This window comes from Pseudochaenichthys georgianus, chromosome 17 (genome assembly GCF_902827115.2).
Source record: "Pseudochaenichthys georgianus chromosome 17, fPseGeo1.2, whole genome shotgun sequence".
Taxonomy (NCBI): Eukaryota; Metazoa; Chordata; class Actinopteri; order Perciformes; family Channichthyidae; genus Pseudochaenichthys; species Pseudochaenichthys georgianus.
The window spans coordinates 2,770,162-2,797,888 of NC_047519.1; the positions used below are offsets into that span (position 1 = coordinate 2,770,162).

General features: G+C 42.2%; 2 protein-coding genes across 2 annotated transcripts in view; one reads left to right on the top strand and one right to left on the bottom strand.

Moving 5' to 3' along the window:
* Window positions 1-7,115: 7,115 nt before the first annotated feature.
* Window positions 7,116-21,834, bottom strand: rnf2 (ring finger protein 2). Its single transcript, XM_034104419.2, has 9 exons — window positions 21,739-21,834; window positions 18,763-18,866; window positions 16,817-16,977; window positions 16,179-16,261; window positions 15,965-16,097; window positions 15,776-15,875; window positions 14,485-14,657; window positions 11,342-11,531; window positions 7,116-9,081 (listed from the first exon to the last, which is right to left on the bottom strand). The coding sequence occupies exons 2-9, from the start codon at window positions 18,847-18,849 to the stop codon at window positions 8,980-8,982; spliced, it is 1,029 nt and encodes a 342-aa protein (XP_033960310.1). The 5' UTR covers window positions 18,850-18,866; window positions 21,739-21,834; the 3' UTR covers window positions 7,116-8,979.
* Window positions 21,835-25,865: 4,031 nt separating this feature from the next.
* The window catches only part of LOC117462479 (ADAMTS-like protein 2), a 35,257-nt gene continuing 33,395 nt past the window's right edge, over window positions 25,866-27,727 (top strand). Inside the window, exon 1 of the mRNA XM_034104719.2 lies at window positions 25,866-25,958. Within this exon, the coding sequence (XP_033960610.1) occupies window positions 25,866-25,958 (93 nt within the window). The remainder of the gene's footprint in view (window positions 25,959-27,727) is intronic.

Consider the following 27,727-nt stretch of genomic DNA (forward strand, 5'->3'; position numbering starts at 1 on the left):
TCAGGAATCAGGGTACAGCAGACTATCAGAAACAGTTTGAATTGAGTTGCCGAATAGAAAACCTATTAAACACAAAAGTAAATGAAGAATAATAAGGACAATGAATACTACAATGCCAATTAGAAATGAACACGGATCATGTGTGACCCAAGGCCTGTACTACGAAGCCGGTTCAACATAACCTGGATATGTTTGAGTTAGCCGGTTCAACATAACCTGGATATGTGTGAGTTACCCGGTTTACCTCATCCAAAACAAACGCGCTCTCGCTAAGCGGTCCTACAACGCTGGTTATCAGCTCGTTAACTCAAGCCAGCTTTGTCCTATCTAGTTATGTGCACATTGCCGCGTTCACAAAAGGGTTAGCAACATTTGACATTTGACCATGTCGGTGTCATTCTGGACGGCTCCCTCTCATTCGCACCACACATAAAAAACATCACCCGCACCGCCTTCTTTCATCTTCGGAACATCTCCAGACTCCGCTCATCTCTGTCCCAACCCAGCACTGAAATCCTGGTCCACTCATTCGTCACATCCCGGATTGATTACTGCAATGCACTTCTGACTGACCTTCCCATCAAGCTCCTCAATAGACTGCAAATAATCCAGAACTCTGCTGCCCGGATCATCACCCGCACCAACTCATCCGACCACATCACCCCCATTCTCACTCAACTACACTGGCTTCCTGTACGCTACCGTATTGACTACAAAAACATTCTAATCATATACAAAGCTGTCCATAACCTTGCCCCCATCTACATCACCGACCTCCTTCAGGAGTACACCCCCTCCCGCACCCTCCGCTCTTCCTCCGTAGGACTTCACACCGTCCCAAGCTCTCGCCTCAAAACCATGGGTGCTCGAGCTTTCAGCTGCTCGGCTCCCAGACTCTGGAACTCCCTGCCACTACACATCCGACAGTCTGATTCCATAACAACATTCAAAACCCAACTGTTCAAACTGGCATTTTCTTTATAATCTGTACCCTGTGTCCTTTTGTGTCCTTTTGTAGTCCATTTCCTGTTGTTTGTCTTGTCTTACCCCGGCTGATACTTCACTAAATCCACTGTTTTAATTTGTAAGGTACAATTGTAAATGTAAATTGTAAATCTGTAACCTTGTAAGGTGTCCTTGGGTGTTATGAAAGGCGCCCCCCAAAATAAATGTATTATTATTATTATTATTCTGGAGAAGCCAGAGCCCTAGAGATACTAATACCTAGATACCTCTTCATCTGTTTCCTGGTCCCTAAAAAGCAGAGCAAGAATAGGAACAGTGGTGAATAAGGGGAGAGAATACAGTTGGGAGCAGACTGAACAGAGGACATAGCAATATTCATGTTAAAATGTTTGGATGGACCATGGTTGGATGTGCAGCATTTGGATGCTCTAATCCAGGGACGTGCACAGACATTTGGAGGGGCTATTGCTCTAAACTAGAAAAAGGGCCCTGTTCGATATGCTGAGGCTGAAGGCAGATGGCATGAGTGAGATGGAGAAGAAATGTGTGCTCACCTTGGATGAGATGTCCATCACCCCTAGCGAGGAGCTGGGAACAGGGAGGCTGATTCAGCAGACAAAAACCAAAATAACAATAAAAACACATAATCAATCTAAATCCTGCTTGTTAGTTACCCAGCATCATTGATATATAAGCTGCTAGCGATTCATTACTGAAATCTTACCTTCAAAGTGTTCAATGCTAGAACAATTAGTTGTAACAACCAAGATAAAATATAGATAATTACGCTGTGCATATACAAATGAAGACCAGTATAAGCATCATAAAGGGCCTCTGATACAATATAGACAGTTGACAATTCAAAAGAGTTCGATATTTCAGCAACTTACCTCTGGAACTAATCAACGCGCCGTAATGTAAGTGAATGAGGTCCAACCATGGATGTATAATAAGAACTGGATACAGCGTGGGAGGTGGGGCCTCATTCATTCCTATGAGCCCTTCTCACTTCTCTTAATTTTCATTTCCTCGCTCCTCGATCTCGGTCTCACCGGAAGTTGATTTGTCTGCGCCATCTTGAGTAGCGTCCCAATGGCCTTATTTTTGCCGGAGGACCGAGAAGCGACGAGCGAGGAGCGATAATACAGGAGCTTTAACCGAGGAACCACCAGACCATCCTTCGATGAAATCCTCAGACACTCGCCCCGCCCCCTTACTGTGTATCGCTCACTGATTGGACGAGGCAGTGCATGCACTGATCTGATGCTTCTTGACATGAGAGCAGTTTCCCAGCAGTAGTAGTAATGATGCTGTTTCAATCAAATTAGTATGCATAAAAAGTGACAGGCGGACACGCCCCCAAGTATGCAAATGCACTAAGTCCATCTCCCATTGGCCAATGAGCTAAGTCCCGCCTCCCATGTCCCGCCTCCCATTCTTTGATGTCAGATTGGCGTGAAAGGCCCCCCGGCGTAATTCTTTGTTGTATTGATTAAGATAGTTAAGGTATTTGACCCCTGACCCTGAGAGTGGAGTAATTACCCTGCAATCAGATTGGCGTGAAAGGCCCCCTGGCGTGATTCTTTGTTGTATTGATTAAGATAGTTAAGGTATTTGACCCCTGACCCTGAGACTGGAGTAATTATCCTGCAATCAGATTAGCGTGAAAGGCCCCTGGCGTAGTTCTTTGTTGTATTGATTAAGATAGTTAAGGTATTTGACCCCTGACCCTGAGAGTGGAGTAATTAGACTGCAATTAGATTAGCCCCAGGCACCCCCTTTGTTGTATAGGTCTTTTGATGTATTGATTAAGATAGTTAAGGTATTTGACCCTTGCCCCAGAGAGTGGAGTAATTAGACTACAATTAGATTAGCCCCAGGCACCCCCTTTGTTGTATAGGTCTTTTGATGTATTGATTAAGATAGTTAAGGTATTTGACCCTTGCCCGAGAGTGGAGTAATTAGATTAGCCCCAGGCAGTCCCTTTGTTGTATAGGTCTTTTGATGTATTGAATAAGATAGTCTCTTTGATTGCCCCTCAGAGCCCTTTGTTGTCTAATCTAATTAGCCTTTGATGTTTGCCCTTTGATGTGTAATTTCACTGTTAATCTCTGTATAAATGAGCCTCCTAAGGCTATGACCAGTGTATAGAGATATGCTCAAAACTAAATTTAAAAAAGACAGACAATTCAGCTTACCTATTGCAGATTCAGTCTTCCCAGCCTGGTGCAGGTCTACAATTTTGTTTCTGGTGTCCTTTGACAGCTCTTTGGTCTTGGCCATAGTGGAGTTATTTTTTTGCCCCACTGTATATATACTATATATATATATATATATATATTATATTGTAGAGCCGATGAATGGGAGTCAGAGGCGGTGTGTTCAGTATGGAACTCCACACTTTATTATACATTGATCAAGACAAGGTGAGTACACTTACTGCTACTGCATGTCCAGCTAGCATGAATGACCACAAATCCGGTACCCTCACTAAAGGGTCCGGGTTGCAACACACTAAACACACAGTGAATTATGTCCTATAACGTGTCACCACAATATACTGTAGTGCCGAGAGATAGGAGTCGGAGGCGGTGCATCGAAGGTGCAAAAGGGAACTTTAATGAGCAGCAGAAACTGACATGTTGTCGGGTCGCAGCCCGGGAAGACAAGAGAAAGAAGCCAGGAGGGCACACAATATAACAGTTAACAACACATATGTCCATGCGGAAACAATACCCCCAAACTGTAGTTCCATGAGGGAATGATGTTATACAGTGGTCACCACACAAGCCCCCCCCCAGAATTCAAACATGGCACAATCCCCGCGTCCGGGAGGAAGCACCACAGGGGCCGGGGAGGGTGGGGCCGCAGGCAAGGGCCGGGGCATGGAACGGGCCGTCGGAAGGGGGCCGCAGGAGAGGGTAGGAGTCGTGGCGAATGAAAACAACATCCGCCAGCCGTAGAATGCTGGGTCGCAGTACTGCGTTGCGGGGACGGGCGTGAATAACCCGGTTGTCCCCAGCAGGGAGCGCTGCCCGGCCGCAGATGAAGGCAGCGGCGGCGGGCATGAAGTCCCCGGAAGGATGGAGCGGTATCCCTGGGGGGCAGGAGCAGTATCCCCGGGAGGAAGGAGCCGTGGAAGGGGGAGAGGCCAGACGGGGTCCAGAAGTGTGCAACCCAGGCACTGTCGAAAGCATGGGCGACGTCCGAAGCCGCCGTCGAGGCGAACCGTGAGCCGCGGTTAGAGGAGAGGCCAGGCAGGGCAGGGTCCAGAAGCGCGCCACCCACGGGCCGATGAAAGCATGGGTGACGTCCAAAACCGCAGAGGCGAGGGAAGAGGCCAGACAGGGTGCCGAAGCGCGCCCCTCACGGGCCGATGAAAGCATGGGCAACGTCCAAAATTGTTGAGGCGAGACGGGGTCCAGAAGTGCGCCACCCAGGCGCTGTCGAAAGCGGGGGCGACTTCCGAACCCGCCGTCGAGGCGGTAAAAAAGCGAGAGGGTCCACACGAGGCCGACCAGACATGGTCGAACCTCCTCTCAGGCACCAGAAAAAGCTCAAAAGGGTCGTCCTGTCCACAATCAAAAACAGGTGGGCGAAATTGTGAGAGGATCCATTAGAGGCCAACCAGACTGGGTCGAACCTCCTCTTCGACACCACAAAAAAAGGGGTTAACAGTCGGATGTCAACCGATGGATGTCGATAGCCGTTAGCAGCTAGTCGTTAGCCGCTAGCTGATAGTCTTCGGTAGCTGCCGTCGTTAGCTGTTAGTTGTCGTTGGCTGTCGTTGTTAGTTGTTGTTAGCCGTCGGTAGCTGCCAGCCGTTAGCTGTCGTGGTTAGCTGTTAGCCGGTGTCGACGGCCTCTAGCTGTAAGCCGGTAGCCGTTAGACGATGTCGTCGGCCCCGGAGCCTCTGCTAGGCGGCGTGCCTCTACCAGGGAAGGTGCCGCTGCGTGTAGTGTTCAGCACCTCAGGGGTAAATCGCCGGGCGGCCAGGAAGAACCGGCTAGCTTCTCCGGCTAAAGCGCGGGGCGCAACACTAGCCGTGTTAGCTAGCGCAGCCGCATGTCCAGAAGAAACAGTTCCATGAGGTAGAAGTCGGGTTCTTCCGTACCTAGCAGGTCGCGTATCGTCTCCTTGTAATCGGAAGGCTTGCTGTCTTCCAGTGACGAGACGATGCGGGAATGGCGAGCGACGTCCCCAGCCATTCCATGGCTCAGTCCGTGTGCACGATGCAGCCACGGGCGTCTCCAAAAATCCCTGGTATTTCGAAAAAAACTGCGTTTTTTGTCGTGTTCGGTTCAGTCTCGGATACTTCGCGAGACTTATGTCAGGGTCACCAATGTAGTACCGAGAGATAGGAGTCGGAGGCGGTGCATCGAAGGTGCAAAAGGGAACTTTAATGAGCAGCAGAAATGGACATGTTGTCGGTTCTCAGCCCGGGAAGACAAGAGAAAGAAGCCAGGAGGGCACACAATAACAATTGACACATATGTCCGTGCGGAACCAATACCCCCAAACTGTAGCTCCATGAGTGAATTATGTTATACAGTGATCACCACAATACTATATATATATATATATATATACAGGGTTGGGTTGTAACGGAATACATGTAACGGCGTTACGTAATCAGAATACAAAAATCAACTGTATTCAGCTCGCGTTACATTTGAAAAACGAGTAATCTGATTACAGTTACTTTCGTAAACCTGAAGTGAATACATTTTGGATTACTTATTGGAATTATTCGTGGAAAGATTTCCTCTCAACATGTAATATTCATTACTAGTAGGTACAGCCGATTCGAATCATCAGAGATGATGGACCAAAAAAGCGTTTGAAAAAAAATCACGGGTCCGCTCGCTCAGTGAAACAATAACAACGAAACATGGAGGAACAAAAGTCTGCGTTTAAATTGCATGTGTGTGTGTATAGATGTGTGTGGTTAAAACACATCAGCATGCGGTCGCTCTTTAGCCTTACTAATGATTATTTCTGAAGGTATACACAGTGAAGGCGGTGCGTGAAAGGCACTGCGCCGCGCGCTCGTCTTCTCAGAGGCTGAGTTAACCCTCCCGCTGCCTCCTGGCGCTGCAGAGAGGTCATGAAGTGAAGCAGGTGTTCCTTCTATAAAGCAGCTGTGGGCAGCAGATACTGCGAGAGTCACGGACATGAATTCATAGATCAAGGCAGACTGGTGCACACTCTCTCCTGTTTTGCCGATCCGGTGCTTAAACAAATATAGCTCTACACCCCTGGCCGAAATGTCCTTAAAATGAAGTCCGAGTTCGACATTTTAATTCATGTCCTGCCAACACTGACAGGACAGAAGGCCACACGCCCGTTCTAAGACGTGTCCTTCACTCCTCACATCACAAGCTGCAACCCCAAAAAGTGTATTATGTTGTTACATCGTTTCAGATGCTATGTTTCAGTTGTGCTCTTGATACGCCATTAAAACGGTAAAAACACGTTCAGTTTCCTTTTGCTTTTTGTGTCTCCTGTTCACCAAAACATACCCATCTGTGATGGAAAAAGAAAGTCATCCAAAAGTAATCTGATTACGTTACTTTTTTAAGACACGTAACTGTATTCGGATTACTTTCAGAGCCATGTAATCAGTAACTGATTACATTTACAAAGTAACCCTCCCAACCCTGTATATATACTAGCCGGCTAAGAAGTGAACCAGCGTCGTAGGACCGGAAACCCAGAGCTTTCCCTGAAGTTAGCTCGCTAAGCGAAAATCCGGCATCGTAGTACAGGCCTCTGGCAGAATCAGTGAATGATATCTTTGTTTGAGGTTAACTAAAAGTAATTGTAAGATTGATTGATGCACTATTCAGAAGTTCAGAGTTTGAGAAGCAATATCCCATGAAATTGACTAAATCTTCAAATTATTTAGCAAGCATTAAATCATTTAGTTAGAATCCACTCAGGACAACACTGGAACATATATTTTTTGTATTGTATACTTTATACCAATTTTGCCACATTCAATTAAACATTTTTTCCTATAGGTCATTATAGGATTAGAAAGTGACTCTACGCCAGCCTTTTATAAAGAAATCATAGATGTTCTACCAATACGTGATATGATCACACCTAAAATGCAGATTTTAAACAGACAATAAAAACACAGGTGCTGAGAATTCCATGTTGAGCAACACAGATTCAGGTTTATTGTTCAAACAGAAAGATGCAGTATACAGGTTCTCACAGTGAAATTTGAAATACTTCTTCAGGTGTGACGACACCACGTTAACCCTAAAATGCTGCAGGTGTCCTCAAAAGACCTGCACCGCCATCAAAATATCAAACATCAGTGAAAATGAGATGACCGGCTGTATTGAGGGATTAATTTAAAATGCTCGTCATCCAGTCTCCCATGCATCTACACACCAATAATGACAAAACCTTTACTTGCTCAGACTCTTAAATGTCAAATTCTCACGGTTGTTCTGTTCTTGTTGAGCTTTAAACCCTTCAGTTAGCTCCATGGAAACATAAAACCAGTTTCACAATCACAATTGGTGCCTACATAGAAGTGATGGAGATCCACTGGCCAGGGAGCATGAGAATACTTGGATGGTCTGACTGTCTATGGCACTGACAAATTAAATCCTCCCACCCCACCCGCCTCCAATCAAGCACCATCCTTCCTTTCCTTGTTACAAAAGACATTTAAAAAAGAACAAGCCACAGATATGACAGTTTGTTTCTACGGGCAACAGATCAACACAACAGCTGAGAGTGAGAGAAGTTATTACAAACTAAAAGAGGAAGTGTTCCTCCTCGATCGCGCTACAGTCTTCTCTGACAAAAACATGGCAGACATTCAAAGCTTCACCAGCCTCTACTTTTATTTAGAAGAAAAAAAACTGTTTAAAGAACAACAAATATTCTGAGAACCCCCTCAAAGAAGAAACAAAATGCCTGAGGCAATGTTTGTAGCTTTATTCCACTATAGAGAGGAATTTGGATATGCTTGCACTGCCCCCTGCTGGTCAGAGCTCTGCTCTACAGTGTTCAACATCTGCTCTAACAGGTGCTCTGTCACACTGGGGAACATTAGAGAAGTCCCATGTGAGATAGGGTGGTCTGAGGAAGCAAAGAAAGGCCGGTCGTTTGAATTTAATAAGGAACCCATTTATCAAATGTAACCACTATGTTGAACATTAGCTTTTTGGAGGAAAATAGGCCCAATATTCCAACATTTAAAAGATTCAGATCCAAAAGTGAAGGGAAGTTCTGAATACCAGGTTGCTTTGACTGGATTTATGGTATTTCAATGAACTCAAACTGATGTGGATAACCACTTAAATAGGAACATTAGACTCAAAAATATGTTTTTTTTAAATCGCAAGACTTGAAATGACTCGAGAAATGGGAATCCAACCCAAATGAATGCAGATAGTTAAATATTTCAATCAATAATTCAAAAGCGATTACAATTTACAATTTATTTTAGCATTAAAGTTGTATTCATTTTGGCCTTTCTTTGCTTCCATACATGTCAGATTGGTGTTGGATGTCTGTGTTCAGTTGAGAAGCACAGGCCCTTATGAATCATATTATTAGGTTTTCCAAGCTTATGCCCTATTTTGACAATATATACAATATTTCAGATACTGGCGGTGACTTTTAGAGGAATCTGGGAGTTGTTTGGGAAAGAGGAGCAAATATTTCTCAAATAGCTTATGTTGGACTGAAACCACGTGGCATGGAGGGGATTTGAGAGTAGAATATTGGATGATGCTAAGAAATAGTGAAAGAAGCGATGAGCTGCTGCTGTACTGATCTGCTGCCGTCTACAGAGGATAGAAAGAGACACAGAGAAAGAGAATATAAAACAGAGTTGGTTTTCTTTTTACAAGAGTCCTTTAGAGGGCTCAACCCCCTCATCTCCTTCAGAGAAACACACTCCTGTCCTCTCGTTAGTGTGTGTGCAGGTGTAACCGAGTCCATGTGTTTACTTCCAACTGCCGAGTGTATTTTATGTGTGTGAGTCTACTTGTGTTCTTTAGTAGGAGCAAAGTACAGCTCCATGGGTTTGTTCACCTTCCAGTACTTTTCACTGACCAGCTCCAGAGAGAAGGACCCGTTCAGAACCTGTGGACAGAGGGTAACACATCAAACACAAATCTAATATATCACTGTCACCAGTGCAGTGCTTATGTATAAAAACATAGCATTCCCCATACTACTACTACTATGCTAGTAAATTACAGTACACGAGCAATGTCCCGTCCACAGCGCTATCTGATAGGCTATTACTGAAGTGTCAATCAACACTGAAGATTTTCCGGGCGGGAGCCAGCCAGAGGCGGGACCTTCTCAGATTACAGGCAGGTGCAAAAGAACGCAGACAGACTGAAGCCAGCAGCAGCGCTGAGCAGCAGAGCCATACATGTGTTAAACCGAAGTTCAATAAACATCCCTATCCCCTATGCTGAAGTTGCAAAAACACCACGATCTTATGATCCAATTCTATCAGTTTCCCAGTTACACAGGGACGCGGGAAGTCAGTCAGAGTTGGGGGTGCGTACAGCGTCTCGCACTGTGGTGCGGGGGGGGGGGCTGCGAGTGGAGCCTCGCAGTTTTTCAGGTTGATATGTGAAGCTAGCCAACATGTATTTAGCAAATGTTTAGCAAAATATTAGAAGTGAGGCTACTAGACTAACGTTAGGTCTACTGCAATAGCCTCACTTTTAATAGTTTGCAAAACATTAGCTAGCATAGTGTTTTGCAGTTGCTAGCAGCTTATTGGGATTTTATGCTAGACAGACAGGCATTGGTTTGATATAATAAATTAAGCATTATTGTTAGTTAAGCATGTCAGCCTGCTGCCCCACTTCTTGTCTCTCTCTAACTCATAGCAGATGGCTGCACTAAAGAAAAGGGCTCAGAGAGGAAACCAGTTGTAAGATGTGTAAAAGTTCATTAAACATAATATATGCTTAAATGCATTTCAAAGAAGCTGTGTTGGAGTTTGTGTTATTCTACATGTTGACACCAAGATTTTCTGATTTTACTGCAAATGTATATCGGTTCCTAATATCGGTTATCGATCTCCTTGATTACTAATAATCGGTATCGGCCTTGAAAAAGCCATATCGGTCGATCCCTAATATGCACCCCTTATTATTAATAATAGTAATACAAATAACAGTGTTTCCCATACATCGACATACAAACCCCACAGATCCTCAACTCTGGTGTGTCTGGTGTGCGAGACACGGCAGGCAAAAACATCGTTTTTCATGCACTGGTCAATTTTGAGATGTTGTGCCATTTTGATTCCATAACATGTTTTCTTTCAGGCTTTTGGAAGGAAAACGTAGAAAATACACATTCAAGTGTTTAATTTACTATAGTTTGTCTATTTGCGTCTGTAGATTTCTCCTAAATTCACCAAAAGTTAGCATTCTAACGTAACATAAAGCACCGCGACCGCTGTGTGCACAATGTCAACAGAGATATCGCTGGAAAGCTCCGTCTCTCTTGCACAATCTCATCGGATCCAAATATGGTCATTTCCTTTGTATCAGCAACCAATCGTGAAAGCACAAAGGGGTCTTAAACCAAGAAACAAAATCTCATTGGCTGGTGTCAATTTCTGACAACGTGATTCGTTCAGATGCGTCACATGGTGTGCTAAAACACTTACTGGTTAGCTTTCAGCTAGAAATTTAAATCTCAAAATGGCAAAAAAACGGCGAAAAAAACGTTCACAGAGAAGACGACAACAATTGTCACTTGCACGAAGCAAGATTATACAAAAAACAAATGACCCCGAACATGAAATACCTTCATGGAGTGTGTCGATGCGCAAGCTGTCATCCAGAGAACAGGAGGGTTTAGCTAGCGCCTCACTGCAGTCTTTAAAGGTCGTTTTCTCAAAATGAGTTTTTTCTCCTACTCTGAGTCCGAAATGTCCACTTCAGTAGCACGTAGATACACCAAACCTTCCAGTTATATTCCTATCAATATTATGAAGGCTTTTACATAAGGGTTTGTTCATATATAATTCATAGCCTAAATTATACAACATTTTATACCTAAAAACATGGCGAAAATGGATATTTTAGAGCTGTCGACAGTATTTTCTGATTTATGGAGTGATAAAAAGAGATATCCAAAATCCCTTCTGTAAAAACTTTAGATTCTAATATGACTACAAAATGAAGCCACAATTTCGAACCTGAATTTATCCATTGTTCAGAATTGTGTTCCTGAAATGTATTAAAATATGCGCATATTTAATGAGTGTATGGCTCATTTGCATGATTCTACAAATAGAATCAAATTCTGTGGGAAACACTGGATAATAATATTGAGATTGGAAAAAATATCTAGTGTGTGTACTCACAGTGAACTGGTTTGCCGCAGTAGGTATGTAGATGGTGTACTGTTTCTCTGAAGCTGCCTCCACGTTCACAGGGCTGGCCTCAGCGTTTCTCCTCAGCTCCTCCAGAGCCAGTCGGACAGCCAGGTATTTGGACAGGTGATCCACTGTGGCGTTACCGGACGTCTTGATGTAGCGAGGGACAAACTCCACACTGCGGACACCATTCAAACATCAGCAGGCAGGCCATTGTAACCACATAGGACTGATTTCATCAAAGCACTTGTTCCATGTCACTCCTTAGTGCAAACACAACATTCTATACAACAACTGTGCGCTGTATTCTAGCTAATGTTAAACATGATCAAAATAGTATACGTTAGTATTACCCTTTGTCTTCTTGCCTTTATGTATTATGTTAACATATTAATGATAACTTAAAGAGCCTGTCACACGGTTTTCCCCCATCATCCAAACCCATCACTTTGAGTACATATTGTCCCCTTGAAACCGTTACTGAACTGATTTTGGATATTTGTACTTTGATAACCATTCATCTGCCCTTCAATGTTGACCATTTTCTGGATCTTCTCGCGGATTCTTCAAGTCCCGCTAAATGATGTGACGTCATTGCGGGCACAGCGCTCCAGCTGCACCGTTCAGGATCCCAGCTTCTGCATGCAAACGCACGATGGGCACACAGCAGCAAGCTCAGACAGCGATGACAGTTTAATGTTGAACGTGTCTGAGAGCTCATATGAGGCTGAGGGATCGGTTTATGTTGTATCTGTTAGAAGTTTAGGAATTAGGTGCGACAATATGGCCGATAATACGGTCATGTAGCCAGTGGTGGAATGGGACTAAAAATCATCCCGGGACTCTCGACCGGCCCACTTCGGTACCGCTAGTAAATTGTCAACGGGGGGAGTGGGGGATGTGCTCGTGATTTATCCGACCGGCCCACTTCGGTACCGGCCCATCGGGATTCGTCCCGATGGCCAGTCCGCCACTGCACCCAGCCCACGTAAATTGTCAACGGGGGGAGCCTCGCTGCGGGGAAACGGTGGACCTAGTGTCCCGATCGGAGTGGGAATAAAAATAATAATCCGTGCATTTTATCCATTAATTTCCCCAACATTGTGGTAAAAAAACCACACGTTTAATCCATGTTGTTGGTGTACTAGAACTACAAAAAGCATCGGTTTGTTTTCTCATCAGGAAATGCAGACCGGCTCAAACAAACGATTTTTAATCATCATCCTCACTCATCATTTAATGTATCATATGTTCGCCGAATTGACATGAAAGCACTAATAAATGTAGTTTCATCCACTTGAGTTTACAACCACAAAAATAATCGATTTGTTTTTATATCACATCCGACGGGAGGAAATTCAGCAGCTCTCACTCCCGATTTGTAATCCTAATGTAATCATCATCTTCACCACGATCATTTATGTTTATGTCGTCGAATTGACATGAAAGCACTGACACATATGAATATACTGTAGTCAGCTTCATTAAAACGTTATTAACGTGCCTAAACTCAGTAATTCACCATTTCTACGCATGACAACACACTTTGTCCGTGTTTGGCTCTCGAAGCGTTCCCGCATTGACGTCACTTCCGGCTTCCCCCAAAACTTCAAAATGAGTCGAAGGAATTTCCCGCGATGTTCGAAATTATTGATATTTAACGGAACGGTATCGCTTTTTCTTTTTTAAACTGACGGTTCGAGATTACTAGGAGCCCAATATTTCATTGCACACCAGTTGTTGGGATGCTGTCACCGGCTCTTTAAGGTATGCCATTGCTATGAAACGTTTCAATGTGAGCTTGGGCAAGATACTCAACCCCAAATAGAACCGAATGGCCAACAGTAGGGCTGTACGATTATGGCAAAAATCATAATCACGATTATTTGGGTCAATAATTGATATCACGATTATTTTGACGATTATTCATTGAACTTTAAAACAAATAATATTTTACCAATAAACAATAATCAACAAATATGTTGGAGCGCACATCCAAAACCATACTAAACATATATTATTAATATGATAAATAAAAATAAATTAGACCAAAATAAATTAAATCAAATATGATGCAGTGCACTGTCACAACCTGCTGAAAACTCCTTAACATATAGCCAACATGTTGGTAAAACATATTCAACATATTCCACTCAGTTAAACGTTGAAGGCTGGCCAACCGTCATGGTCCAGAAGTAACAGGAAATAAATGTTGAACTCCAATTTAAGACCAAATAAAAATGTTTAGGCCACCATGGCAAATGCTGGTAGGGCTGCTCATGCAAGAAACACCAGCCTGTTGACATGGTCTGGTTTCAGAGATGCGCAGGCAGGTGACAAGCCACCTGTACTGAAGACCCTCAGCCACGCCCCGACACATGGGGTGACGCCGGCCAATCACAAAGCTTTGATGCGTTCAAGTGCATTATTCTGGCACAGGAAGATTATGTTACAGGACATTAACGATAAAACAGAATATTGTTGTTCTATTTTTAGACACATCTCGCGATCGACTGGTTGAGCACCCCTCGGCTAGACCATAGGTCTGTTGTGGTAGCAACGTAGTCAGCTGAAGAAGCCACATCTCTCTCAACTTCCCCACGGCATTTGTCATATAGTGCAGGCAGCGCAGACCTGCTGAAATAATACCGAGACGGCATCGCGTAACGCTTGTCCAACATGTTGACAAGTTGCTTGAAGCCCTGGTTGCTAACAGTGCTAACTGGGCACATATCTTTAGCGATGTGAAATGTAATGGCAAAGTACTTGCAAATAGTGGAAATAGTTTTACCTTTCTTTTTAACGAGTTGCTGCTCTTGTTCTGACATCTTCGCTCGCGCTGAACACTCACAACACGTCACTCCCACGTGGCCGAGTGGGCTTTTAGGGAGGGGCGAAAGCGCACCCAGCAAAATAATCGTATTTTGTCAATTATGCTGTTTTCATAATCGTCGCAAGCCATAATCGTAATCGCGATTAAAATACGATTAATTGCACAGCCCTAGCCAACAGTGTGCGAGTGTGTGTGAATGGTAGTCTCCTGAATGCTGACTGTATTTGTAAAGCGCTCTGGTGGGTTTCCAAAGGCTGGAAAAAGCTCTCTACAATGCAGTATGTGTGAGGGTGACTACCTGTTTTGAGCATCGTCCTTCTCCATCAGGGTGGGGTGTGGCCTGAACACCAGTTCTATCTCGCTGGCTCCACCGTCAATCACAGAGTCCCCACCCCCGTTCTCAGCAGCGTTGTCCATGTCCAACCCGCTGTCATCACTCGTCTTGGTGCGCTTAATGCTTGGACCTGCCTCCTAAAAAAAAATTGCAAAACACACCTCTGAGAACATACGCAGGAATCCTGACGCCAAATGTCCTTTTAAGACCCTTTCCATACATGTTAAGACCTCATCGCCACTTGGAGTTCTAACCGGTTACATTGCACACTTTACCTCACATGTACTATATACAGTATTGATTGTCCTTCCTCCTTATCTTCCAACCATTTGGACGCAGACTTGCATTTCCCCATAACGATGTTGCTTAACAACCGGCGTAAACGGACCTTCGCTCGCTATCAAGCAGTGAGCGTGCGATGTCCTGTTCAGATGACGTCACGTCCAACGGGATGCCATAAATAAACTACACAGAATCGCACTACACACCTACGCCGTGACTACATTCAGGCAGACTGTAGAACACAACCTCTTTGGACCATTCATATACTTATTGAAAACAAGCTGCAACATGTAACACCTTGGGAAATGCCCTTTAATACTTTTTAATAGCCTTCATTTTCGCTAAATTGATTTATCAACTTGTAATACTTTTTAAGACCCCGCGGACACCCTGACATATTCTCCTCCCCAATAGAAAGCAGTGATGATGCATTTATTTATGCTGACTCGGAAGATAGCATCGAAAGGGCTCCTTTGACAATAAAATGGGATTATTATATTTACAAAGTTAATGATCGACGCTTTGTTCAGCAGGATAATCTCCACATATTAAAACCACTTTATGATTTCTGAAGTATAAATGCATGGCTGTGCATCACCACTGCTAAGCTAAAGGCAGCTAATATTCCGCGTGATGGCGTTTAGTAGTTTATGATACATAGAAACTTCAGACATTCACCAAAGGTGTATTTACTCATTTCCAGGTTTTTGAACTAATTCCTGCACCACTCTATATTAGTATTCACATCCTGTAGGTGTGCATGCTTGCCTGCACAAACAGCAGTGTGCATCTCAACAGTAACCACATCTCCTCAGTCTAATCATCACACAAGTTCAGCGTAACAATTACTGTTAACCATTATTATTATTATTATTATTAGCATGGTGTCTAAGGTTTAGCACTTCCTGGTTGCATACACTGTTATGTAAAAACTGCATCCTCATTGTCTCATGTTTGATAGTCTGAAACATACCTGGTTGCTATGGACAGAGGCGTTGCTACAGTGGGAGGAGTCTCCGTTGTCCTCAGCTCCGCTCCCATTCTCCACTGTGTGTCTCTTACCACGCTGCAATCTGAAGGAAACAAATCCAAAGTCCAATCATTGGAGAGGACACACTCTTTTGTTTGCGTTGTCATTGTGTGTCTGGAGGTGAGTGTGTACCTAGTCATAGCCTGTATCTTCAGCCCCTCCTCTATGCTGTGGGACAGGGCTTGCTGGTTGTTGTGTTTGCTGATGCGAGCCAACACCCTCTCTTGGTGGGCTTCATATTCGTCACGACTGGGATAAATCTTGCCTGAAATGGGAAAAATTAAATGAATAAAAATGTTTTTCTGCGTAGTAATTACACTTCCTTGTAACTTCTGAGGTAACTTACTTATCAGAGCATCAAAGTTGGGGTCTGGACGCAGCGACCTCTTGGAAACCAGCTTCTTACGACATGTAGGACACTCTTTATTACTGCAGGGAGGGGAAAGAGACAAACTAAATCAAATGATGCCTTTCCAACTGTTAGCCATTTTCCTTTCATAATTATGGTTTGAATGTTTGTCTTATTAATATAAGGCTTTAGCGTAAACTCTTAACTATTTATTTTTGTGAGTCACTCTACGGTTTAAAAGATGTTCATTTAGGTCTCACTTATTGGCCGTCTAATGTGCGTGTCGGGTATGACGGGCATGTCATTATGCCTATATATGGCAGGACAATGGTTCACAGCTGAGTTTGTGATTACACGGGAAGCGGTATAGTCTTATAGTATAGCGAGGAAGTTTGTCTTCATGTTTGTATGCCGCCTTGATCAAGGAATACATCTGATCTGATTCAACGCTAGAATGATCTCCGCAAAGTTTCTTTTGTTCCAGCCCAGCAGATTGTTGGTTTCAAATGGTAACCCGTGTTCAGGGCCGAGAGCCGGCATCACAGCAGTGGAAAGAATAAACAATATGTTTGCAATCGGGTCCGGCTCTGAACCAGCCCTGGTAGGAGAGAGCTCTCCTGCTGGGGGAAACGTACCCGGATCTTAAGGCTGTGATGATGCAATCAGCGCAGAAGCGGTGCAGACATTCTTTGGTTGTCATTGTGTTCTTCAGCATGTCCAGGCATATAGGACACATGAGTTCGCTGTGCAAGGACCTGGGCGATACTGCTATTTCCAGTCCATCTGTTATCGCCTCCTGTGCCAGTACGAAACAGATCCAGGTGAAGGTTAGTACACACAAAGATACATCTGTCATGCTGACAATGCTCTGTTCATGTTTTAGGTATGCCTGGGTGGCCCACCATGTGTTGAAACAATTAAATGAATGTATGCTTCAGGAAAACATGTCAACAAGAGATATTTGATAAAGACACTTAAAGGTGGGGTAGGTAAGTTTGAGAAACCGGCTCGAGATACACTTTGTGTTATCTTCCATGGAATGCTCTTAGCATCCCGATAGCAAGACAATAAATCCATGAATAAATGTCATCTGAAGAAGCCGTAGTTCTGTAACAAGCACGACCAATCATCTGACCCGGGCCAGCTAAAATGACTGGATGGTAGGGGTGTAACGGTACACGTACCCGTACCGAAATTATTCGGTACGGGCCCTTCGGTTCGGTACACGTGTGTACCGAACGCATATAACTTTAAACGTAAAAAATTGAGAACGTGAACAACTTTTTGGAAGTAATCTCAGGTGCTGCGTCGCAGCATTCAGAGTAATTTGCTCCCATTGTGATCAACGCGTCATAGAGCGAGCAAGTCATTTCATTGGACGAGCTGGTCAGAGGGATGCGTTCAAATGTAATCAGTAATTTGAGGAACTGTCGAAATGGCGAACGCAGATAAAGTTGAGCTCGAAAATCCTCCAGCATCATTGAAGTCTCCGGTTTGGGAACATTTTGGTTTCGCAGTTACGTACAAGGATTACGGACAAAGACAGGTGGACCGAACCAAAGCTGTTTGTCGGCATTGTTCAACTAACATTGGTTACGCGGCAATACATCAAACTTGCCCACTCATTTGAAAAGGCATCACCCGAACGTGAATATCACCGGTACCAAAAGACTGAAGTGCAAACCCAACTCCCGCTAGCATTTGAGCCTCCAGAGAGTTCAGACCGAGCCAAAGCTATTACAAACGGCAAATATCCTTATGTTGCCATGTTAGCAAAGCGCTACCTGGCTGTATCTGCTACTACCTCTGTCCCTAGCGAGAGGGTGTTCTCCACAGCAGGAGACATTGCTAGTGCCAGCAGATCTGCCCTTTCGGCAAGCAATGTGGACAAGTTCATCTTTCTTTAAACAACATGAAAATACAATGACAAGCAAGTCATAATGTCAAACTGGCTGCTTAGGTACTAGTACAGTACAGTTCAAATACAGATTATTTCAGTTCATCGAAAAGCTGCACCTTAATGTTTATTTTATTATATTTTATATTTATTTGAGTGAATATTCATAGTTTAATAATAATTAAAAACCCTAAACTAATAGTTTATGTTTTGTGAGTACTAGTACAGTAAAGTTCAAATACAGATTATTTCAGTTTATCGAAATGCTGCACCTTAATGTTTATTTTATTTTGTATTTATTTGAGTGAATACAATATTCACAGTTTAATAATAATTAAAAAAAAATATGTTATGTTTTGTGATAATTTTTTCTGCTGTAGCGAAAACGTACCGAACCGAGCCGTGACCTAAAAACCGAGGTACGTACCGAACCGAAATGTTTGTGAACCGTTACACCCCTACTGGATGGCCTACCTGCCTGTCAGCCTTCCATCTGGGCACAAACTTATCTCGTGCCCTCATTGGTCATGTGCGCGTTTGTGTGTGTTGGAGGAGGGGCTCTGTGAGGAAGTGGCAGATTTTTTCCGGTTGTGTATTTTCAAATTCTAGCGCAATCGAGCTGGTTTCTCCAAACGTACCTACCCCACCTTTAAATGAGTGAAATAATATACTATGAATTGTTACCTGTGGAGTTCTCTGCAGCTCGTACAGACTCAGCTCCCAGGTCTTACTGAGGGGCTGAACCCCGTTGGTCTGAACCGTCTGTGTCATCACTGCAAGTTGCAACACTGAAACACAAAAGTAAATGTTCTTGTCATGTTACAATGTTTATTACAGATGGCAATAACATTAATACTCACTCATTTGCTTTGTCTTTCATAGAGCAAAACGCTTAGGAAACAGATCTGTACAACAAAGCTTGCACAACAAAAGAACATTCCCATTATTATATATTTTTGAGCATTAGTTATCCACAGGCCATTATTACTTTTTTTGTATTGGTTTTTCAGTTGAATTATACTTAAAGTTCAGGGTAATCAACTGTTAAACACATACTGTTCAAATATTTTTTCTCCAATAAATTGATGTTTTCAAAGTAAATGGATAATCGTTTTTAATAATCGTGATATCAATTATTGACTCAAATAATCGAGATTATGATTTTTGCCATAATCGAGCAGCCCTACAGTACAGTATGCTTAAAATGTACATTTTCAAGTAAACTCCATTTGTGAGAAACTGGATCTCAATTACATATATAAAGGGACAAGATTAGTAAATCAATATGAAACACTTATATTGAAGAATACAGAGGATGAATTTAGAAGCCCCAATGGATGGAGAGCAGCGTTTCCGCCAGGGGGGCGTCTTGCCGTCATTTGACGCCCTTATTCAGCTCGGGACGCCCTGAACTCGAGCCAAGGGCGTCCAAAAATATTAATAATTCGAGAGAAGATCGAGAGTTTTTATCGCTTGAAATAACGAAAAGGAAAAAGGACAAGGACATCCCTCTGTTGGAGGGGCCAAGGAGTCTGGTGGGCTTCTTTTCGGAGTATTGAGGATCGTTTCCCCGACATCGGCGGTGCCTGCTACAGGACAACACGGAACGTACGTGATTTGGACGCGATGAGCGGGGGGGTTTTCGTGGAGCACGCGCGTGAGATGCGAGTACCAGAGCCTCGCAGCGGCAAAACTGAGGCTCCGTGGTAAACTGTGGTAACACGAAGAGCCGTTTGGGAGGCGAAAGAGCCGGCGCTTTAAGAGAGCCGGCGCTTCAAGAGAGCCGAGCCAAATTATCCGTCTCACTAACGTAAAAAGACAGTATCTATAAGGGACGGCTCAAGTCAAAATTCAAAAACAACCCCCCCTCGCGGGGTGTGACGCCCTCTCAGCCCCGGTCTGGATGGAGAGAATAACCCCAGTTCTTATTTGACACTTGGATACTGCACACATTGAAAGTGAAGATTCTCAAGAAGATTAGGGAACATCTGAATTTGACAGCGCTGTTCATGACTGTTAATTAAAATTGTAACCTGTCCTGTACTGTACATGTTCACCACGTCTGATCCATGTCTCACTGTTTACAGTATTTACATTTTCCTTTAGGAATTTATAGTTCCAATACATTTTATTTTCCAAATTACATATTTTATAAATGACATCAACAGAACAGAAACATTTTTAGGGGGCTACTTTCCTAAATGGCTTGCTAGTCCAAAATGTGCTCCTTTTTAAATGTATGACTTTTACAATTGATTATATAATACAAATATTGACGTTAATGTTTTTCAGTATTTGAGTTGATATCTGTTTGACAATAAAGACATTTCAAAACACCACAACATTTGGAATCATTTCAAACGGTAATTATCATATCAAATCGTGTATATGCATTTTAAGGTTTCTTAACACTTGACAGTGGTATACACCTCAAGGTAGAATCATTCAATTAAATATTTCATATTCCTCCCAATGCGTAGAGCTTTTTGTTTGAGAATCAACCAAGGAAGAGCTAGAGAAGAACATTTCCAAATGATAAGGCCAGACCGAGGGAATTTAGGACTAATTTAGGACTTGAATAATCCAAACATCCTAACTTAGTTCCATTGACAATTTAAAGAATACCTTTTGCCTCAGTGTTCATGCCACCTGAGACCTGTTAGTGTTGCATAGCTTGAATTCAAGACCAAAATAGTTTCCAAGTCAACCAGGAGTAACCAACAACGGTATTAAGCTTTGTGGTCCATGAGTTACAGTCCTGCGTAGCTTTAGAAAAGGCCTAGAAACATACATTTTTAAATGTGTATCTACACTTAGATTGCCTTGGGTGTGGTCATGCTTCCTACAACCTACAGGCAGAAGGTGTACACTGGTCTGGTACATATTGATACAATATATTGAAGCCATATTTAAGGTTATAAATTATCAAGAAAAACAAAACATAACAACGGGGACAATAACCATGTGCCGTAATGGTAACGTTCCAGGAATCAGTGATTGATGTCAATAAACAAAACCCAATGTGTTATTATAACAATCTGACTCCAACAAGATGTACAGTAGACTACTGCGTATGTTCATATTATACATCCATGATGTTAAGTCGTAGTAGCTAATGTTGATAGCTAGCACAAGACAAGGAGTAGCTAGTTATACATTAGCATTTGATTCAGTCCATGTTATAAGTAGCCTATTACCGAATCATTTACAGATAAAAGACAGACCCCGCGCACATATATCACGTAAAATGTGTGGGGCTCGGCTAATGCTAAGTGGCTAACAGAGAAGCTAGCTACCCTTCGTGATGCTAACATTCGAGGCGCATTCTGGTACAGCATGTACGTGGTCGAAAGACAACAAAGACGGCTTGTCTGTTTAACTATTTGTGTGTCTAACATTACAGCTAATGATACTATATGTTAATGTTTTAAATATAGCAAGGGGGTCGTGAATGTAATTTGTGGCTGTGACAGAGGGAAACACAACAACAGAGAAAGCGCCGCCGCACCAGCCTCTCGCGTGCTTTATACGCTTATTTAAACGTTTCTCCATCTGTTAAACATCTGTAAACGTGCATGGAAACGGTCTCTGATAATTATATTCAGACATACAAACGATACATTCCTACCTTGCGTAAAATACGATTGTTTCTATACTTACAATGTTCCGTTGTGGATGCGAGCCGATCCAGCCTGAGCGTTTAGGCGAAGGCAATATGGCGGACGTAGAAGAAGCTATGTAGTCTGGGAAATTGAGGCGCTTTGCCAACGGGCCCCAGGGTCCCTAATCAAATTGGGGGTGGATGTTGAAGAAAACAGGCAGTCTATTTTGTGCATATCAATTCTCTATAATTCTTTCATCTAAAATAACCTTATTTTGGAAAACACACCACACTGTGCACTGAATCTGAGCCACCCAATAATAAATCAAGTTCTGAACGCAGGAAGGAATGTTACCTTGAAAACCCTTAAATGCATTGGCAAAAAGACACAGAGTAACATCACAGCAGACAGTTCCTGATATTTAGGCTCACAAATAGAGGGCAAACTGAAACTAGAAAAGGCATTTCCTGCTGAAAATGCGTGTGAATGCTGTAAACTGTACATTTGTTGCTGAATTTAGCTGAAAATAGTGAAGAAGCTTAATATGTAAAGGTCCCATGTCATGCTTTTCCGGTTATTACCCGTCCCCTTGTGTGTTATGAAGGTTTTTATGCATGTAAACGGTGTGCTGAGTCAAAAACCCTCAAAGTGCACCCTGTAGCGAGTACAACTCTAACACAGAAAAGACCTCCCCAAAACGCCTCGGAGATTTCTCATTTTCCATTGTTTACTTCCTGGGTATCATGACGTAGGGATGGCCAGTAGCCACGCCCAGAGCTAAGACGTGATATGGTCATGCGGTACCCGGAACCAAATGGACCAATCTGTGGAGCCGTTACGTTACGTCAGCGGAGCTGTTACGTTAAGCCCCCGCTGATTGGTCCAAATTGACCAATCCACGGACTTCCTCACACACACACTCAGTGCAGGCAGCTCTGCTGATTTCTCCTCCCTGGCTGCAGGCTGATAACAGACAGTTGGGATCGCGGCGAAATTCTCTCTGCAGACCCATTCTCACAGCGTTTATCAACCTTTTTCTTACTCAATATCAAGCCACACTTATTGTTTTTACTTCGGCTGTGACTTTGTGTGTGCTCAGGATGAGTTTGGCTGTGTTTCAATGTCGCTAAACAAGGAAACCACACCTCCACTGAGCTCAGCGCGATTCACAACGTCCCGACCAATCAGAGCACACTGTGCTCACAGGGAGGGTGGAGGCTGGAGCTATTGGAGCTACAACGAGTCGTTAAAGGCAGAGAGTGAAATTCAGTGAATACACGTAGTGTATGCTGTATGAGAAACCAATGTGAGTTTGGAAAATTGCACAATATAAATCTATTCTAGTAGACTTCAACAATGGAATTATGATCAGTGGAAATGGCCATGACATGGGACCTAAGAAAAGGTTTAAAAAAGGTATAAACAACTAAATGTATTGCCTCAATGTCCTGAAATAGCTGAATAAGTTAATAGTTGAATGCTTTATAGCTGAAAGTAGGCTGAAGGAATTAAATATTAAATATAAGTAGTAGTGAATGAATGTGTATTAAGAAGAGAAAATAAAGTAAAAACGCTTTGAAAAGCATCAGAATAGTTTAACTGCAAACTTTTGAACTAAAACCAAACGTCACCAATAATGTATAAAATATGTGGAAAAAGTTGAAGTCAGTATGAAGTCTCCATCAGACAGAAAATAATAGGCTGAGACAGTCTTTAAACTCCAGTCTGTTTGTTTGTGTTTGAGGTGACAACGTTATCAAACACCTGTGTGTGAGCCCAGAGATCAAAGTTTCCATGGTGACGACGATATCAAACACCTGTGTACGTGAGCCCAGAGATCAAAGGTTTCCATGGAGATGTGCTGTGAAAGGAGAGCCTTCCCATTGTTCTGAATGAGAAATAAACCTCTTACATTTCTAACTATAGTTTAAAAACGGTAGCTGCTTTCGTAAAATGTCAACGCGTGGAGGATGTCAGGACCGTGAGGAGTGTCAGAGTCTGATTTTTGTGTACTTTCGGGTCCATAATGTGGCATTTTTGGCAGATTTACTAAAGGTGTGCAGCTGCTGCTCTGAGGACAGATCAGGCTTGATTTACAATGGGCCTTAATGGAGACATGTTGAACGTTTCTGTCACTTCATGCCCTCAGGAGGCATTTTGTTTAATTTTTTTTCTAAATTTTTTTTAATTTCTCAAGGTAGGAGAGGTTTTCCTACGTTTTTAACAAAAAATGATGTCCAAGGAGTGTAGGGTTTGGGAATTATGGCAGTTTTAAAAAATAATTTAAGGTGAATTTCAAGCTCTCCTCCACTCTAGCTCTGACATCACGCACTCTAAGCCTTAACGAGCTGTGCAGTACACACTCATGTTAAAATCTGAAGAAGGCCTCTTTACCAAGCTCCAAACTAAGTTATATATCTCAAAAAGTGTAAAAAATATAAAAGATCTGAAGAACAAGTTTTATAGCTGAAGGTCTGGTGACCGTTTTAAAGTTGGAATGAAGTCTCTAGCTGAAAGTAAGGAGTAGCATTTGGCGCACGGTGTATGGAAAAGAGGATTTGAAGGTTCCTCCCATTGAGCTAAAAAAAGAGTTTAAAAAGTTGCATTTTTCAAAAAGTATAACATATTTCGAAAAAGTTGAAAGTTTGCCATCATGTGCTGAAAAGGCTGAATATTTTTGATATTTGAATGGTTTCTGTAGCTGAAAGTATGCTGAAGTTATTGAAAGCCAAAGTATTGGTTGAAATAAGGAGAATAAAGATTTGAAGAACTATAGTGGAATGCTGTAAACAGCATTCACACTAATACTATAAATACATTGAATGAATTAGTTATTAAAAAACAAATACAAATAAGTTATAAGATATACTTTTATTGATCCCAGTTTGGGAAATTATTTTGTCATGGAATACAATTTTATTAATTTACAAAATAATCCTAAACAGCAAATATATGTATAAGCAATACAAAATAAACAAATAATCAAAATAGAACAGTACATTTGCAATGTATACCGAGATGAATACAATATTAATATACAGATTAACATATATAATTGAAGTCAGTGTACTTTGCTTGGCCAGCTTAACAAAATGTAAACAACATCGGCTATTATTTGCATTATAAGTTAGCGAGTCGATAAAACTGGGGTCTCGTCGAGTTTGATGAAAGCTAACATAGGTGCAGTTCTGAGTAGCGAACATAATGGTAAAATAGCACTTCCGATTTAAATAGACAGCCTGTCAGAAAGATCTTCAGTTGACGTTCAACATAAACAGTTGACTCCTAAAACATAGTCAATAATCACTAAATATTATTGCGGACCTATAGAGTGCCACAGTGACGCATCCTAAAACCCGGAAGTAAGTTAGCATTTGACCACTTCCGGTTCCTTCGACAAAAACCAATGCAATTTCTCCATAGGATTTTGGAAAATACAGCTCGAAATAAGGTCTTTGGTTGACACAAATTGAATAGATTTATTATTCGAAAATTATGAAAGTAGGGTAGACATGTGGATATTATCCGGCTGAACAAAACGTGATCTGTCTCTTCAATTTGTGTCAAACACAGTCCTTATTTCGAGCTATTTTCCAAAATCCTAAGGAGAAATTGCATTGGTTTTGTCGAAGGAACCGGAAGAAGTTTACTTCCGGGTTTTAGGACGCGTCACTGTGGCACTATAGGCTATATATATGTATAAAAAAAAGAGGACAATAAAATCTGAAATCAAAAAACGATACATGCTTTGGAAATCATACCACAGTTTAAAATAAAGATCAAATAGAAAAACCCTTTGCATAGCCTATACGTAAGTCACATTACTTTTTCGTATCTCTTTAAGTGAATTCATTTGTGCTTAATAAGGTTGGCCTTATGGCCTATGCAGCATGTCATGTCCTATGAGTCCTAGACTGTTACACAACTATAAAAACGTAATAAGTTAAGAACACAAACTCACAAAACAGCTCCCAAACAGTCCACACACAATGTGGATGTCGGAGTATAGCCGAAGTAGGAGTGTAGTGTGGCGCGTGCGTATCACAGGCGCGAGCGATTCCGACCCGAGGGCGTGGCTACATCAAAGGGGGAGGAGGAATGAGTGGAGAAGGAGAGGAGTGAGGTCTGGAGGCGAGCGGAGGTAAGGGGAGGGGTACTGTAGTCGCTCCATGACATGAATGAACCATGTTCGGTAACGGAGGCTTAGCTCTCCCGGTTTGCTCCTTTCTCCTACTACACCTCCCGGTTCTCCCGCTCACCAGCAACTGGCCCGTTAAGGTAAATAAGAGCTGTTTGTTCCCCCCTTTGAAGCGGTGTCCATTTGCAAAAACCTTATAAAGGGGGACTGGGGAGTTTGCTAGTTAATCTCAGTCTGTCACTTTGATTCTGTCTTGCTTATTGTCAAGGGCACTGTGTCGTTTTAACTGTGAAGTAATTCCATTCATATCACATTTAATTAACACAGCAACAATAATGCCTGAGATAAACTTCGAAAAACATATAAGTGTCATTGTGTATGTGAAGGCAGGCTAACTGTTCCCAAATGCGGGAATGTCACTGTTCCCTTCGGCGAAGCTCCTAGAAACGTTTCTAGTACAAACGCTGCTGGGATGCTGGAGTCATGCAGCAGCAGGGAATGAGCAGCAAGGACTGTGCGAGCTGTGGTTTCATTACATCTTGAAGGCAGAGGTGGAGGAAGTATTCAGATGCTTTACTTGAGTAAAAGTACCATTACATTATTGTCAAAATACTTAATTACAAGTAAAAGTTATGCATTCAAAATCTTACTTTTTACCTGTAAGTAAAAGCATTATCAGCTAAATGTACTTGTAAAATGTAAAAGTAATCATTGTGCAGAAAAATGGCCTTCATGTCTGTATATAATTATATTTATAGATAGTATAGTTGCATCAAATAGCATGTTACTGTTGTAGACACAAACAACGTTCTTCTGACTGACTTTTTGTAAAATACTTTGACTCTTTTATGACTAATAACACTGTCACATGGCTGTGACATGGGTAAAATAAGGGTGTAATGGTGGTGTAACATGGTGTATTAATGTCTAATATGGGTGTAATGTAGAAAATAGTAATCAATGCATTTTCCAAAAATATTTATATGTATAAATGGGATTTGGCGTAGCCTTCACATGAAATAAACATGACCTTTTATACTGTGTATAATTACTTTCTGAGGTGGGGGGTCCATGTTTTGACTGTCATTCTTCCCCCGATTCAACTGGGCTGTCTGTTATGGTGCTGTAGCTAAAAACAGAAGCTTTGTTCACAATACCGCCTCATCCATTGGATGTGACAGAAACAATGCATGCAACTCTGCATGTTTTCGAAAGATAGTTACTTATGTAATCATGTTAATAACAGGTTGATTATAACATGTGTTATTTGTGTCTTCTTTTGTCTTTTATCATCTTATCTGCAAATATGTACATATGGTTACTAAGTTACTTCTAAACATGATTAGGTGGGTTACTTTAAAAATGAATTACTATTACTACTATAGTTACCTGTAAAAACAAATCCAAGTAATTTAACCTGATTACTTTTGGATTGCATCAATATCAAATGCAATGCAGATACATTCAATGTGTTTTACTTCTGTGTATTATGTAAGACAACAGAACAATGTGACCTTAGAGAAGAAGAAAGCAAGATATTTAGGATCAGAAATGATTTTATTGATGGGGAAAGCTGTCTTTCACTCAGCAGATTCAGCAGCAGCCTATACACCCGCACTGAAACACATGAGCACATACTGCAGTTTAAAAAAGCAGAAATACAATCTGAGCTGACAGAAAATGCTCCGTTTTACTTTAATGCACACAGTTAAGCTCACACACACTATATTATGAACATATAGGTTCACCTACTGAATTAAAACAGAACCAAAGAACCAAAGAAAGTGAAAACCATAAAGCAGATTCAGGCAGTAGGCGTATAGATTCACTCTTAGAGTATTAGCCTACAGAGCAGTACAGCTTACAGAGAAGAGAGAACATCTGACCCTTTATAACACACACTATATGC